Source organism: Ischnura elegans, chromosome 3 (genome assembly GCF_921293095.1).
Source record: "Ischnura elegans chromosome 3, ioIscEleg1.1, whole genome shotgun sequence".
In the NCBI taxonomy this organism is placed as follows: Eukaryota; Metazoa; Arthropoda; class Insecta; order Odonata; family Coenagrionidae; genus Ischnura; species Ischnura elegans.
The window spans coordinates 64,189,721-64,206,772 of NC_060248.1; the positions used below are offsets into that span (position 1 = coordinate 64,189,721).

The 17,052-nt window shown below is 40.0% G+C and overlaps 1 protein-coding gene across 1 annotated transcript in view; it reads left to right on the plus strand.

Annotated features, from left to right (window-relative positions):
- LOC124155928 (adhesion G-protein coupled receptor G7-like) overlaps positions 1-9,104 on the plus strand; it is a 32,310-nt gene extending 23,206 nt beyond the window's left edge. Inside the window, exons 5-8 of the mRNA XM_046530155.1 lie at positions 758-1,046; positions 3,390-3,683; positions 4,561-5,087; positions 7,178-9,104. Of these exons, the coding sequence (XP_046386111.1) occupies positions 758-1,046; positions 3,390-3,683; positions 4,561-5,087; positions 7,178-7,822 (1,755 nt within the window). The 3' untranslated portion in view covers positions 7,823-9,104. The remainder of the gene's footprint in view (positions 1-757; positions 1,047-3,389; positions 3,684-4,560; positions 5,088-7,177) is intronic.
- Positions 9,105-17,052: the final 7,948 nt, after the last annotated feature.

Consider the following 17,052-nt stretch of genomic DNA (forward strand, 5'->3'; position numbering starts at 1 on the left):
TTAATTTAAATAATTTTAATCTGTGACCATGGTTCTCCGGCTTGGATTTTCCGAAAAGCTCTTCTGATCTTAGCTGATGAATTGTTAGCTAATCTCCCGCAATATAAAGTATCTTCCAGTGGCATCTTACGTACGAATGCATTAGTTGATGTAGATGAAGCTAGCTCTACATTCAGCCTCACTTCCAACTTACATCTTTTCCTTACAGATAGCGGCCATCAACCTAATTTTTTATCACCTGCGGGCCTTCTAAACTCATATTTGTGCTTACCACCGCATAGTTAACCAGTTTGTCTATTTCTGCCCAGATTGTGATCAAAAATGGGAAATGCATACTTTATAGCGAATTGTTCCTTTTTTATTTGACGAGAATCAATTTGAGCGGTAAAAACTTTGTAAAATTCGTTTAATGGGATAACTACTACAGGTGTACATGATCATAAAGATAAAAAATCCAGCTCTGTAGGTAGGTGGAGACTGCTATTTTTGGTAAAAATCAGTGGCCGCTACGTGTCGTGTATGTAGCTTCGCATGAAAATGTTCCAGGCTAATATTATAGGCAATTTTTAATTTTAGAAACCATTTGTTGGGCTATAATTTGGTACCCAATGCTTGGTATCCTTGTTCAATCTTACGACTTACATATTGTCACAACACTTGATAGCATTGACGATTTCATTTATTCGTGACACCTGATATCCATATTATTGGTCATCACCGATACATCTGATCGCGCACAACTTTGTTGATTTTCCAGATCACTTTCATCACGAGAGTTTTAACTAGGGTAGCAGAAAAAATAAGTGATGCTTCACATTTTTCTCGCGGAGACATTGTCTCTGTCCTAAAAACTGCTGACGCTGTTTTGGACTCAAATCCCATCGAAATCATTGCATCAGACAATTCATCAGGGACTTTGAAAGACCTTCGCCTGGCGACTGAAAAGCTGATGATGGCTGCTGCGACGAAAGATGTGGAGCCTGTCTCTCTCGAGCACGTGTCTGGATTTTCAGCGCATCCCGAAGCAGGAGTCAGAGGATTCAAGGGTATGAATTAGAGCAGTGGCGTAACTATATATATATAGCTGTCACCCCTCACATACCAAACAATCCCTTCCTTACTCTCTCTCACAAGGAGAATACACGACCTTCGCGTCGCCGATCGAGCTCAAATTTTGCGATTCGGTAGTTTATGGGTACAAATGTAAAATGCCGAAGCGAGACGACGCACTTCTCGTAAAATTCCGAGAAAAAAGCAATTAAAAATCGTAAAAAATGAAGATACGATATATAAGCCGTTTTGAACGCCGGATTCGGATTCATCACCGAACCCCTTCCCGATCAATTCCTTGCCTTCCCTCTCCCCCATAGAGGTTACCTCTATGCTCTCCCCTCAGTGTCGGACATTTCCTGCACAACAAAAAACATTGTGTATATACTGTTGTGCCAGAAATGCCCCGCTTTTTATATCGGCTTATCCACCACTCCCCTTTGCATCCGAATGAACGGGCATCGCTCTTCATGCAATAGCGTTTCTTCTGTTTCTGCTTCCCTTCCAGTCGCCGTTCATGCTTCCTCCCACAAAGTTCTGTTTGATCAATGCTATAAAGTGGGAATATTGGCCTCCCTCCCCCCGTCTACCACCCCCCTAGAGCTGAAGACGAAAAATAAAATAAAATTGAGGAACTTACGGGGAAAGGTTGTTTCTACAAATTTTCGATGGGACGCAGCCCATCTTTCTCAAGTGAGAAGAGGAGGGAAAGTGAGGAAAGGGCACAAGGAAGGGTGCAAAGCAGAGGGCAAAGATGGAGGGAGGAAAAACGGTGGACGGGGATTGGTCGTGTTCTTTCTAATGGGCGCGGTTGATTCCTGGTCCAGAAAACGCACGGAAAGCCCAAATACATGCCTGCTCCAGATCCTTCAGCTCTAGGGGGGTGGTGGACTGCGTCCCATATGTCATTTTTCAAAATTTTTCCCGGACCCCGTTGCCTGGGAGGGGTAAGGTTGCCACCCCAGGCCATTTCATCACCCCCAAAGCATATTTCTAGTTACGCCACTGAATTAGGGTAATAAGTGAAGACTAGCTAAAATGATAATCCGGTTTTCTATAATCTTAGCCGTATACGTATATATAACTGGTATAACAGCCTAATGACATGACACATTAGCATGCACACGTAATCCTGTGAATGCACGAATGAACGAGAATGATTTACCACGTGAACCACCCAAGCTCGATCAAATGGATGATCACAAAATAATTTGGTTTATAATTTTCATGTTCATTTGTTCGAATTTGGTATTTGTTCAGCGCGGATGAAAGTAACGTTGGGTATGCCTGCAACAAAAAAAAATTCAAACAACCGTCTTCAGGGAGAATACTTTTATTCACACCGAAGACAGTGGTGAACTAAGTCCTAGAAATATCGATGCCCACACTTGAGATAACCTCATAGAAAGTGTGTATTTCCTACTTTTAATGCTAATGTTGAAAAATAGACCCTAGAGAGCAGCATTAAATGTCATGACTTGTGGCGCGATAGATATAAGTCATTTCGGAAAAGTGCACTTCATAAACCTGCCCCAGTGCCCGATGCGTAAACGTGCCCCGGTGTACCCTACACATGCGACTATATTCACTTGAGTCAAGTACCTTCTGATTTACAACACTTCTTGTTTTGGTATCAGGCGGAAGAACAAATAAAGTGGATGGTCTACCAACACGTGAACACGCAACGTATTTGACCATGAGAAAAAAATGGCGTCTCTTGATTCAGAGCACTAACACTCACCTTATGATTTGATACTCGTCATCGCGAATGCAACAAGACTTGAAAATTGATTTCGTTTTCCCTCTACTTCCTCTTCTTTGAAATTTCCTTCGAGTGAAGTCGCTTGAATCACATTTATTATAAGATTTTTAAATCAACAAACGCGTTCCATTGCATAGTTGTGGTTGGTTTAGGTTTCGAGTCATCGTGAACACCGAACCTACCTTGAATTAAATTATATTAATATTATTTTAATATTTTAAATACATTTTAACCATTGGAATGTTTTAAATATTGTGAAGAAGCTCAGTCATAAAATTGTTGACAACAAAACAAATCATCCAGTTTTTACCAAATTGATAGCTTTTGCATTGTAACCAACTCCTAAAAAAAACCCTAAGATCGTGAATAATTGTTTCGTAAACTTTTACTATTTTTAAATGTTTATTCTGTTATCTGGGGCTGAGACGAGTCCAAAAAACAAATATCATTGTAATCGATACTGCCGTTCTCTATAAATAGTGTAACTAACACGATTTTCGACTTTGTTATATATGTAGATAGATTTAAATAAATAATATTTTGTATTTTAAAATAATAATTCTGTTGTATATTTAAGGCTACCAAAAGACGAACGATAATGGGACAACGACAGTAGATCTGGAGCCTATATTCTGGAATGAAGATAAAGAGAATGAGAACGCGTCAATGGTCTTCATGCTACTGCAGAAGCTAGACATTGACTCTGGAATTACAGCAATTGTGTACCATAAGAACAGTTTATATCCCGTGAAACCTTTCGAGTCTTTTGAAAATATCACCCAAATTGGCCCAACAGTCGTTATCAGCTCACATAAGATGGATGGAACAAAAAACAAATCACCATTAACAATACTTCTACTTTTCTCGAGAGGTGGGTATGAATGTTGTTACACACTGGTGCATTCGGGAGACTGGGGAGAGAGGGAGGTTCATTTGAAGGAGAGCTATAGTATTTGTGGACTTGCCCCCATTCTTCCCCTAGTTGGTGTCCTTGGTCAGCAAAAGGTAATGGACAAATATCAAGGCCGATATTCTATAATACACAGAAAAACTGTATTCTAAAAATGTTGAGGTATACTTTCTCATAATTGGTCAAAGATTTTTGTGTTAAGATTGTTTCTACTTAAGATGGTAGGAACTTAAGCAGGGATTTTATTAACCCAATGTGGTTTCTAACCAACATCAAAAATTTATACATTTTCAGCTCTATGCAGGAAATCTTTAAACTACGTGCTCTTTTATGCTGTCAAGTTTTATGGCGAAATATGTGGCTGCCAACAATAATTATGGATATTCAGAAAAATTTCAAATTTTTACAATGAGAAGTTTTGAAATTTTATTTCTTACAGCAGCAGCTCCGGATTAGACAGGGTTAAGGGTTAATCGAGTATATGGCCGCAGACAATCCAAAAAGGTACCTTAAAGGAGTCACATGCTAATTCTACAAATGAAAAAAAAAATTATCTATAACAGGATTCAAAACCTGGACACCCGAATTGATGCAAGGCGCTCTACCACATAGCTATTTTTCTCCCAACGGGATGTTTTGCGGGCAGTCGCCTAAACGGAACAAAATATCCGTGGTTTGGAATCTGATACTCATAACTATGTACCAGGATTAATAGCAGCTTACGTGATAGAGCATCAGGAAATAATTTTTAAAATACGAGTTCGAATTCCGGCCTAATCAAATGAATTTTCACCAATGATATGTTTGCACCTAAAAGTGATTCATATTCCACTTTCAGGTCGGTACAGCGAGGTAGAAAATAGCAAATGCGTGTTCTGGAAGGAGAGCGCTCGTCATTGGACAGATGAGGGATGCAGGCCTGTGAACGACACCGATCTGGTACCACCGGACATGTTCGGATGTATCTGCCTCCACCTGACCGATTTTGCTTTGCTCGTGTCCCTACCGCCTAAGAATGGCGAGTGGGAAATAGACGATGCCCTAATCTCAACAGTCCACATCGTCTGCACTTCCATCTCCCTGGTTTGCCTCCTGGCGATATTCCTCTATGCAGCACTGTGCCCGAGCTGGTGCAAGTCTCTGTATGTGAAGATCAACATGAACCTCAGCGCCTCAGTGACCCTCTCGCTGACGATATGTGTCGTCGAAGAGATTCGAAGGAATGCCTGCCCCGAATGCGGCCAAACAATACCCTGTATCACACTTGGAGGTCTTCAGCACTACTTCTTGGTCGCCTCATTCTGCTGGGTCGTGGTGCTCTCTGCCTTCCTGGCCACGAAAATCGACCCGGACAACGTACTACGGGTATGTCATTTATATTGTAACATTGTTTCAAACCTCAGTCATTAAATTGGTAAAAATAAAACAAATTATCTAGTGTCGACCAACTCGACAGCTTTTATAGGGTTATCAACTCCTAAAAAAATATTCCCGTAAATTCACAATTAATTTTTTTCGCGAACTTTTACAATATCTTAATGCTTATTCTGTTATCCGCCGCTGAGACGAATCCAAAAAAAATCAATAAAAATAGATACAGTCGTTCTCGAGTTATAAATGGTGAAACTAACACGATTTTCGACTTCGTTATATACCAGGATCGGTTTTTTTCAACCTCCGATCCGGTCATGAGCAGTAGACGAAGTGATTGATTAAAAATTATTTCATGGCTAAATGTTAAACACACTTATGGTATCCTTTCGACATAATTGCCTCAGCGATTGAGGAATAGGTCGTGCCTGTGGACAAGCTTCACCATACCCTCTTCATAGGACGTCGCCGCGAATGACTTCCTGCGAGTTTTGCCCTGAAGGCCATCGCCCGTTTGAAAACGCTTCCTTCCTAGCCACTTCTTCATTTCAGCCTGAAGATGGAGGTTACACGGTACTTTGTCAACATTAAACGGTGGGTGATCGAAAATGTCCCATTGAAATTGCTCAAGGAGCAGTTGGGCTACATCAGCGCTGAGATGACGGACGTTGACATGGATCAGATCACTTCCAGAAGTCAGCATGCCTCTACTTTTGTTTTGAATGGGAATGGACGTAATTTTTCACACTCTACCCCCAGTGCATTATAAAAATTCTCTTTTATTGGCATTTAGGTCAAAGCATGTCAATGCTGAAGCCATTCGGCGAGTTTTCTGGCTGTCTCACCGCAGTGCACACTTGGCGGGAGAATCAATTGAGGCAGTGTAGTTAATGAGATTGCTACTAACCTTAAACTGACAAGTTATGGTCAGAAATGACTCGAGGATATGGTACGGAGGACGTGCAATTCTCCTGCCTGCGTAGTATTCGCCTGTCCCTTCTATGGTGATTTTGATATTGAAGATATTATACCGGGACATGGTACAACCGTTTACAAAACACGGCACAAGCCACGTAGAAGTTTGTTTCGGAATAGGACTCACTGTGAATGACGTATAATACGTCGAAACCGGTTGCCGAGTATTAAAATAAGTGTGGAAAGTACAACGTTTTTTATTATTAACATGCATAACTTCCTCAAAGTTAATTCACACACTATCAACTTCGTCTCGACATTCGTCCGGAGCACTTCTGCGGAGTAATACAAAAGGATTATAGGTCGCCCCTCCCAAGGGCAATTAGATTTCATTTTACTTAGGTCTTGTTATACACGAAGTGACTGGTTTTGTAGAATGTTGTAATTTCCCGAAAGTCTAATGAATATTCTTAATTTAAGAAAATGCTGGTAAATATTGGCAGATGATAGAGATATGACGACGATAGACAGGTCAGTGGCGTAACTATGGGGGGGGGGGGATGAAGGGGATAGATCCCCCCCCTCCCAAAGCCTCAGAGAAATAAAAATAATATTCAAAACTTAGACTTGTTCTCTAGTCTCATATTCACTCGGGAGTAGGATACCATTAGCATTCCCTAACATTGATTTGACCCCAATGCAGTGCCTATCCTGGTTGACAAGAGGCTACGGCGCCTATGACACCACTTGAGTGAATATCGTCAAATTAGCATTGGCTATTTCTGCGTCTAGGGTTTGCCTCTTAAGTATCTTCCGAACGTTCTCTGTCTGTCTAAGCAATAACTTAATATGATGAGTCGATAATAGTGGGTGTGATAGAATAATTGTAAGGCTAGGTTTACTCATTTTAAACAAGGGCACCCTATGATATTTATACATGATATTTAAATAGAATAATAATGTAAGTGGCAAAATTATCACATTATTCCCCAGCCAATCCATCGGAAATAGTTCATTAAAACTCATTCAGCCTACCTATTTGTTCCTATATTACCTCATTTCATGGGGGTGGACCCACTGATTTCCACTTTATTTACCCCTCTGGCTCAGAGGTTGACAAATGAATGCAGATTTATATTTTTTTCACCTTTATCAACGTTCCTTTTCAGCCAAGAATGACCCACCTCCTGCTCCGTTCGTCCATAGTTGGCTGGGGCGTTCCTGTGATCCCTGTTGCTGTCACAATGGGCATTGACACACGGCTCTACATCCACCGCCCCGGCACAGCGTTCTGCTTCCCTGACGGAAACGCCTTTTACTTCGGCGTGCTGACCCCCACGGCCGCTGCCATGTTGACGACAATCGTGGCTTTCGCGTTCATCATGTGGACGCTCTTCTGCTACAAGAGTCCCGTTCCGGTCGCATCCACGAAACCAAAACTACTCCGTCGATTATGCACCGCGTTGATCTTGTTGTTTTCCCTTGGATTCTACTGGTTGATAGCTCTGCCCCTCCAGCTGCTCACTTGGAATCCGACGGCGTACCGATACTTCAGACTATTTGTCGCCTCCACGGTGGTGATGCAAGGGACGTCGCAGTTTTTGCTGCTCATCGCCTTCAAGAAAAGCGCTTGGACGAGGCTCTCCGAGCGACTGTCCACGATAAGTTCCAATCTCCGGAGTTCTTTGTCGTCAGCGAAGGAACGCACAGTTACCAAGGATAATAGTGGCAAGTTCATTGCCTACATATCTAGGAGTAACGCCAATGAAAAAACGGAATCTTCAAACGACACACAGGTTTACAAGCAGCGCTAACCCGATTCATGGGAAATGTGTCAAAATTGTTCTAGGATTTAAAAGTCACAATCCGAGCCCCAGATTCTCCAAAGCTACGAGGGTCATTCAATAATTCCTTAGTTTCCGAGAGATTGCACACTAAATAGCAAAAATTAATTTTTCCCAGTAAGCATCACTCTTGACTAGTCAGCGGTGAGAGTTTCAGCTGTATTTCATGCCATAGTTTCATTGTTGTTGCCGATTGTAGTGAACAACTTTCATTTTTTTATAAAAATGGATAAAACTGAGTTTCGTGCTGTGATCAAATAGTTGTTTTTAAAAGGATTCACTCGGAAAGAAATCAAAGCTGATGTGTATGAAGTCCATGTCACATCTGCTCTTGCGTTAGCAATTGTTTACAAATGTGTAAGTGAATTAAAACGTGGCCGTGCATCCAAAACAATGAACATGGTTTCGGACACCCTTCGGAAGTCTCTACCCCAAAAACATCCATGATATGTTTCTGAGTTATACACAAATCAAAGTGCGCGATATAGTTATACAATACGGCACGACACATACATATCGCAATACACATTCGCTTCAAGTTTTCGCGAAAAATTGGGTGCGAAAAAAATCATGGCAATATGGCTGCCGCGTTTGCTCGTCGTGGAGAATAAACTAATGTAGTGTGGCCAACTCCAAGGATGTTTTGGCACTTCTCCGCCGCAATCCTGAGGACTTTCCCCATCAATACATAACTTTTTATGAAATATGGATTCATCACCATCATTGTATGTGCACGGACAATCCATAGGTAGGATTAAATTATTATGTGCCATATTCAGTGTCTGCGCATTTCGAAATTTTAAATGATCAACTTACATCCGCGCCATAATTTGACACCAGTATCACCAGCGTGTAATATTTGCAATTCTATTTCCCAATTGGCAACCTAAATATGTGGCTAAATGTTTTAGTTTCCAACAATCAACACCTCTAAAAAGCATGGCAAAGAATAATGGCTCATCTCTACCGTATTAGAATCTTGTTAAAAGGTAGTAATATGTTGATTTATTATTTTTGCATATACCACCGATGTTGTAAGTGGACTGTGAATCATATAAACATTTATTTTTAAAATTTTATTGAATTTTAACCTCTCTATCACCAAATGTTCTCTCTCCTTTATCCTGATTCTCTTCCATACATAAGCAATATGTTATTAAGTAAGATATTTACATTTCACATGGGGATGATCTGTAAAAATTGCTCTGAAGATTTATATTTAAAATCCGGTTAAATGAAAATCGTTAAAAGATAGCTACTACCGTCGCAAAATTAGTTAACACTATGATTAAGGCAATATGAACATCAATGTTGCGAGAACTCCATCCTAGCCATATTCAGTTTGACGCCCATGTTTTATTTAGCCACGAAGTTCTTACTGAGTGGATACTACCAAAAGTATATACTTAAGAGCAATTTGAGGCGTAATGTTATGGAGCTGGAGGTTACTAGCGAACGCTCCAAGTAGGATGATACCGTAAGTATTATCCTACTTGGAGCGTCAGACCAAATTCGTGTGCTCTATTGAAAACCCGTAAAAAAAAACCCCAGCATTGGGACATCACTGCTAATGTCAGGTAAATGAAAATTTCTTTATTGGTTCATTATTTTGTTGACTAACAGTATGTAAAGATAGTTATAGTTTTCGGATTAAACTTGGAATAATATTACTCTTCAGGGTAAGTATCAAAATTCTGTGGGGTGACTTCGGCCATGCCTAGGAGCTACAAAAAAGCCCGCGGTGGGCGTCCATACCTACGATACGAGGAAAATAACCTTATGCAGGCATTGGATGCAATAAAAAGAGGGAAATTGTCAATACGAAGGGCAGTGGAATATTACCATGTCCCGAGGAGCACTCTCCAAGATAAAATATCTGGATTACACACCAAACAAGTAGGTGGTCAAACAGTGCTGACTCATAAAGAGGAGTCAAAACTTGAGGAAGGGCTATAAAAACTTGCCGTGAGTGGGGTTTCCCAATTAGAGTCAGGGATATTCAAGTTTTAGTTCAAACATTATTTAAACAATGAAAATAAAACTGAATTGTTTTCGCAATAACTGCCCCGGATTGGATTGGGTTCGGGGATTCATAGGTAGAAACGAAATACTAACATTGAGGATCGGTGAAAATATGAAAAGGGTTCAAGCTGCTGATGAGCTCGGGGCCCTCGGCGATCGCCAACCAGCACACCTGACCAGACCGCCCGTGCTTCAGATGCAGAAACAAGTGAAAGTCGCATTGCCGTGAATTAAGCCAACGTCTTTTGTAAACATTTCTCAACAATTCTTCGAAGGGATATACAAAAAATTGTGCCACGCTATGGCAAACGCCTGGAAAATCATGGAATCTACGTCAAAAAATAGTGCAAAAGTAGAATAGTTTTGCACTATAAATTTCTATGAAGTATCTTTACTTTTTCTCTTTTTATTTCAAAACGGAACTTACTTTCCGAATTTACCTTGTATCACGCATTCTTTTCGGCCAACGCGCTAGAAGTACACGCGTCGGTACAGCAATTATGTGACCAGTGCGAGGGGATTTCATTTTCTTGTACTTCTCCCCCAAGAATGACTTTCCCTTCACTTTGCTCCGCTCCCCTCATTCACGGACCACGAGATTTCATTAAAGCTATGCTTGGGAATGTGTAAAGGAAATCAAAAAGGAGAAACGTTTCAATGCGATGAATTGAAAGACTCGAGGCGAGGATTTTTTCCCCTTCCATGAAATGTCGAAATGTTGAGCGATCAATAAGGAGACGTTTCCAAGCAAAATATGCTTTTATATCGCAACGAGAGCTTTTTTTGGGTCCATCGTCGATTTACTGACACTGTGTTCGCTTATCGCTTGCAAGGCGTTCCAGTAAAATCTAGTATTTAAAAAAAAAAGATCTTTCTCCTTACGAAGATTTTCCTTCTGCTTTCTCCATGAAGTTTTGGAACTAAACTCAGTGCCATAGTTGGGGGAAAAAATTAGCCGGTACTCACGAAAGATTGCCAACAGCTGAAAATGTATTATACTTCCGGCTGCGATTGAAATGTCAAACTCCAACTCTAACATTAGTTTCAAGTTGTGCCACGAGGTAACTCTGAACAAGTAAATAATCATTTCCGATTTGGCTTTCTGAAATCCATTGGACAATTTAAAGTTGGGCTATTTTTACATATTTAAAAAGGTAGTTTAACCGGTACGCTTATTACGAGTTTGGATTTTCGGGAGTACGCCGAACCGGCCCAACTACAGCACTGACTAAACTTGATAAAAACATGAATCTATCTATCGTTAATCCATTCAATTGTTATTATAATATCATATTAACTCAAATAGAAGTAATCATTACTAGTCAGCAATCCGGAGATTGGTTTGGCGCAACTCTCACCAACAATTTCCCATCGGCATGCCATTTCATATTGACAACGTATTTATTCTCTTTTATGCATCCCTGATAACCTGGATGCCAAATAAAAGTAAACACGAGTGGAATTGTTAGTATCCACCATCTAACGATTTGATCGTTGGATTATTCTTCCTCATAGGATAATCCTCCAAAATCGTTAGAATAGCAATGGCTGTTACCTGGTTTCGCTGGTGGTAGGACCCGCCCGACTTTGTGACGGTGCGGGATTCCTCGTCCCATCCCTTCCTTCCCTATCCCGTACCAGGAGGCGTCGTCGGACTCCTATCGCGGCGGCGCCTCCTTCCTGTCCTCCACCTTCTGCGGTGCAGAGGTAAAAAGCCTCGTGCTTAAAGGCCCTACCCCAGAGGTGTATCCTTGCGAGCCCGCCATAGGAGTCTCGTTCCATTTGTCAATATCCACCAAATATCAATAAACAGGCAGTACTCGTGTGGCTCAGAATAATTCCGCTAAGTGAGTAAGAATTCATCCGATTATCAACATATAATACATCGGAATGATTATCTGCAGGATCAATCTCTAACCATCGAAGCGAATTCCTGTACATCTTCAAAGCTAGTATAAAAAATATATATCCAAGGGCCGGTTTTATAATGTCTGGTTAGCCTTAACCGGAACATGGTATAGCCAAAACTTAGCTGGAGAATGTTAGTAAGTTACCGTAATTAAAAGTAGTTCAAAATAACGTTTAGTTTAACTCATGATCTCCAACGGAAGGATGAGTTAACTCCAGTTTTCATGCTCCGCAAAATTTTAACCAGATATTATAAAACCGGCCCTAAGAGTGCAAATATCAAGACTTCGCTTACCAAGTGAATGCGCATCTAAACCACCCATTGCTGTGAAGTGCCTCTTTGACGTCGAACCAAACAATATCTCTATTGCAGCGTACGAAACAGGAAATTAGAGCATTTTTTATGCTTACTAGCATATTTGAAATATTTAACAACGATATGCGATTAACCCATCAGTTCCACTTTAAACAATCACCTCCATGAGCTGACTCAAGGGCGTACCCAGGATCAAAACAAGGGGTTGGCAAGACATGGTTTTTCAAGCTGTAACATTTAAGCATAGAAAAGGTGAATGAAAACAAAATTTGAAGAAAACTATAACAGCGCTTTATTAGTTTTTAAAATCATTTGCTTAAAAAAATGTTTAAAAGAGAGACCTGCTTACAGCGGGAAACTTAAATATGGAAGTAAAGAAACAATTTATAAGAACCTACATCTGGAGTATGCTCCTATACGGAAGTGAGGCATGGACAATGGCCGCAGCGGAGAAAGCAAGGATAGAGGCCTTTGAAAAGTGGTGCTACAGAAGAATGATGAAAATCAAATGGATCGACCGAGTTTGTAACGAGGAAGTCCTAAGAAGGGTAGGAGAGAAGAGAAGCCTCATGAAAACCTTAATAAGAAGACGGAACAACCTTATAGGCCACATCTTGAGACATGATGGCCTGATGAAGACAATCGTCGAAGGACAAGTGGTAGGCAAGAATGGAAAATGAAGACCCCGAAAAAATATATGGAACAAGTAAAGAGATATGTGAAAGAGAATAAATACGTAGGTGTGTAAAGATTAGCTGATAGGAGAACTGAGTGGAGAGCTGTGTCAAACCAATCCTAGGATTGTTGACCAGTGATGATGATGATGAAAAAATGTTTACATGTCTTATACTAATAACATTTTTCGTGGGTTTAAATAAAGTTTGTTGAAAACTTTCTTTCAGTCCAGCCCTGATTTCCCTTAAAGGCTATTGCGAATTTTGCTTCTTGGGGGGCGGGTTTACCCCCTCTTGCCCCTCACTGGATGCGCCCATGAGCTGACTCCGTAAAATATTGGTTAAAAACCATGAGATAAGCATATTAATTACAGGAGAATTGGAAGCCCAAGAAAGACACATACATATCCACTGAACAAAATAAGAATCCAGAAGATAGTATATGGGATGTTCTATGGTGAGGCAACAGCTTCCCAGAAGTTGCTGGGAATGACCTCAAAGTTCTATGCATTTATGAGCGGTATGCTGGGCATATCCTTACCGAGGCTAACAAGAAAAAGTAGCTGGATAATGAAAAACCAAATCACACCCACAACGAGGAAGTAGGTGCAAATATGAATGTTAATTTAAAAAGCGCCTTAAATAACTGTTAATATGGCACCTGATAACTCGGAGAGAAATAATTTCGCAGACGAAAATCAAGAATTGCCAATGAAAACAAAAGGGCCTATTGCCTAGTAACAGAACTAGTTAATACATATTTCTATGCAAAATATCCTGACTTGTCCAGCTAGTGTCATCGGCTATTGCGTCATTGGATTTCAACAAAATTTTGACTATCTGCGCTACCTTGCAATTTAACTGGAAAGAATGAAAAAAATTCTCTAAAAAATCTTCTAAGATATTAAAAATTAATACATAACCGCATTAGCGTTATCGTTTATTGAAACAAAAATTCGGTTACACACACCTAAAATTTGATGCCATGTGCTTAAAAATACATTTATTTTTAAGCATATGGCATTGTATTCTCTGTATTTTAACGCATTGTTAAAAAATAAATATTCAAAACGATGGTAGCGGCAAATACTTTGTGGAATTCCATTATATCTGGAAGTAAGAAAACATTCCAAATTCCAGTTTAAAAAAATAAAACTATTTCGGAGAATATGTCTCTCTGCACTGCAGCATCATCTATGATGCTGCATGTAAAAGTTTTCCTTGACGACGGGAGTAAACAATGGGAGTCAATTAATAGTGGATAACAATGGGCGCTTTCCATTAGCCGAAAAAATAGGGGTACCCTTGCATAAATTGCCAACAAGCTGAAAATTTGCATGAACCTCAAGGACACCACTCTAATGAAATCCTGAAAAGTCCCCATCGATCCCGTGTGTGAAGAACGCAACAATATAGTCAAGCATATTACGGAGAATACAGCTCCAGCCTACATTCGAAAGGCTTTTTCTCAGAAACGGTAAATCTTACAATTTAGAGAAAAAATAGAAATGACAATTTTGTAGATAATTTTCTGATCTACAATTTTGATCTGTGCAATGTTTATCATAAAACTAACCGTTTGGCCAAAAAATGCAAAAAACTTATTTTCTGACCTTTGACCTTGAATAAAATTTTTTGCACACACGGGATCGATGGGGACTTTTCAGGATTTCATTAGAGTGGTATCCTTGAGGTTCATGCAAATTTTCTGCTCGTTGGCAATTAATGCAAGGGTCAATGTCTATTTTGACCGGGCTATAATGCGACTCACGCGTCGACTTGTGTCGACTCGCTGTAACTGTTATAACTCTCCAATTCCTGCGCGTAGTCGTTTGTTGACTCGTGTCACAACAGTCGCCGACACTCATAGAATGGAACATGAAAACCGCGACGCAAGTCGACTTGTGTTGACGTATGTCGATGAATGGAAAGCACCCAATAATGTCTCTTTGACGACGCGAAAATAAAGAGAGAGGAGTGTGGAAGGTTACACGGGATTTCCACCGGGTCAGGTTCTCCAACTCCATCTCGGCCGGCTAATACATTGGAGAACCTGACCCGGTGGAAATCCCGTGCAACCTTCCACAATTCTACACGCCGGGAAAGCCTACGATCATTCTTCACAGAGAGAGGAGTCATGTAATGGAAATAGTGGCGTTCGGCCGTAAGCGTCGTCGCTCCTTCGTCCTCAATACTTATCGAGGGGATGAAGGAGTTATGTCACATTCTAGGAAAAGTTGAGATATTGCATGGAAGAAGGTGTAATGTTGTCAGCTGGCGAAAGAAACATTCATTTATGAGTGACAACGGAATACCAACTTCGTATTGGTGTCGTACTTACCATAAAAAAGAAGCAAAAATTAATCTTCAACTTCAATTTTCTCGAAAAGTAGTATTAGTAACAGTATCTTCAACCACATTATCTTCATCAACTTGTCTTCAATTGTATTTACAAATTGTGTTAATTTGATTTGTGAAGGAGTGGTGCGTGTCGTCGCTCCCGATTTTTCTCCATGAGTAATTACTCAAAACAATTGCATTTGTAATTTGTGTTAATTTGATTTGTGTAATAATGGTAAACGTTTTATTCAGCACAATGAAACACATAGACAACAACAGTCTCATTTTTTTAAAAGTGGAATTTGCAAAATTTTCTCACTTCCTGCAGAAGCAATAATAAACATTTGGCCGAAGTATAAAAGAACGGCTAAAATAAATTTTAAAACTGGAAGCCTTTCATTGGAGTTCATTTCAATTTTGTTGTTTTTGCCATTAATAATTTTAAATTAGCGAACAGTCTAATTATCTAGTGAGTTGTGCATCTTTTGTATTATAATATTCATATTTATTCTTTTCATCCTTCTTTTGTTTTATTCTAGAAGTTTTATCCGCGAGTTTCATACGTAGATGTGCCGATTCAGTCAATATTACGAGTGTTGAGAGGTTGAGACATGTAACGAGTGATTCGTTCCATAAAAGTAAAAATCAATTACTCCACTGCAGGGCCGTAGCCAGTATTTTGAAATGAGGGGAGGTTTACTGGGAATTTCGGGACCCTTCCGGGGTGTTTTGAACATACCCCAGGGCAAAGGAGGTCCGGGGGAAATGTTGGGATTTTTTAATGCTGAGAACGTGATTTTTAGGACTCAAAAACAGTAATTTTGTACGAGTATTTATTAAAATAAAGTATATAAATTGGATGAAGTAAAATCTGTCTAGGCTCAAAGGGAGGCTGTAACCCTGAAGCCTTCCCCCCCGTGACTACGGCAAGCTCCACCATAATTTCTGAAACATGCAGGAAGAAAACGTGTACTCCGGCGAAAACTGAATTAATTTTAGGTTTGAGCGTCCTCGTCGAACTGAAGGGTGTAAACAACAGCGACCCACTGTTGACCCTTCACTCTCGCTCTTACCTTTTCTTTTTTTTTTTATCGCCACCGTCTTCGCAACATACGCTCCTCCCGAGAGCTTGCACGAGTATCGACATTTTCTTCCGAGAAACGAGGGTTAACGCAGGCGTCGGATATTCCCAGGGCTGGAAAAAAACGTCTTATTCTGCTGATGTATCTCCCAGACCATCGGCGCTACGCAGATAAAACGTTTTCATTGTGGTGAAACGTTTACTTTTACTTCACAAATCAAATTAACACAAATTTGAGACAAAATTGTTCTGAGTAATAACTCACGAAGGAAATTCGGGAGCGACGATACCTACCATAACTTCACAAATAAAGTTAACACAATTTACAAACGAAATTGATAAGTTTGATTCAGAGCGAAAAATCGGGATCAACGACTCGTACGACCGAACAGCACTAATTCCATTACGTTGATCCCTTTTTGTTCATTTTCGCGTCGTCAACAAGAACATTGTTGTCCACTGTTGACTGCCATTGTTTTTTCCTGTCGTCAAGGAGAATTGTTACAATGGTTATAATAAGATAATATTAAATGAAAAAAATTATAATATAATCCTGAACGTTGTTTAATGAAAAAAGGTGAAATATTATTGAAATAAAAGAAGAAGTCCACTGGTTTGCGAACCGTGACTCTGACGCTCATCCGTCTATACCCCAGAATAATTGTTGCTTAAAATGTTGAATAAAAATTTTGTGGAATATACAATGCATTATTTCATTCAATTTTATTGAAGGTTTTGAAAGATGAGGGGATACACTTGGAAGACCAAAAATTGATATCATAATTGTGTAAAGAAGAAAAAGTAGCAGTAAAGAGGAAGGTGAGAAAAGATGGGTGAGTATTGATATAGGTGTAAGAGA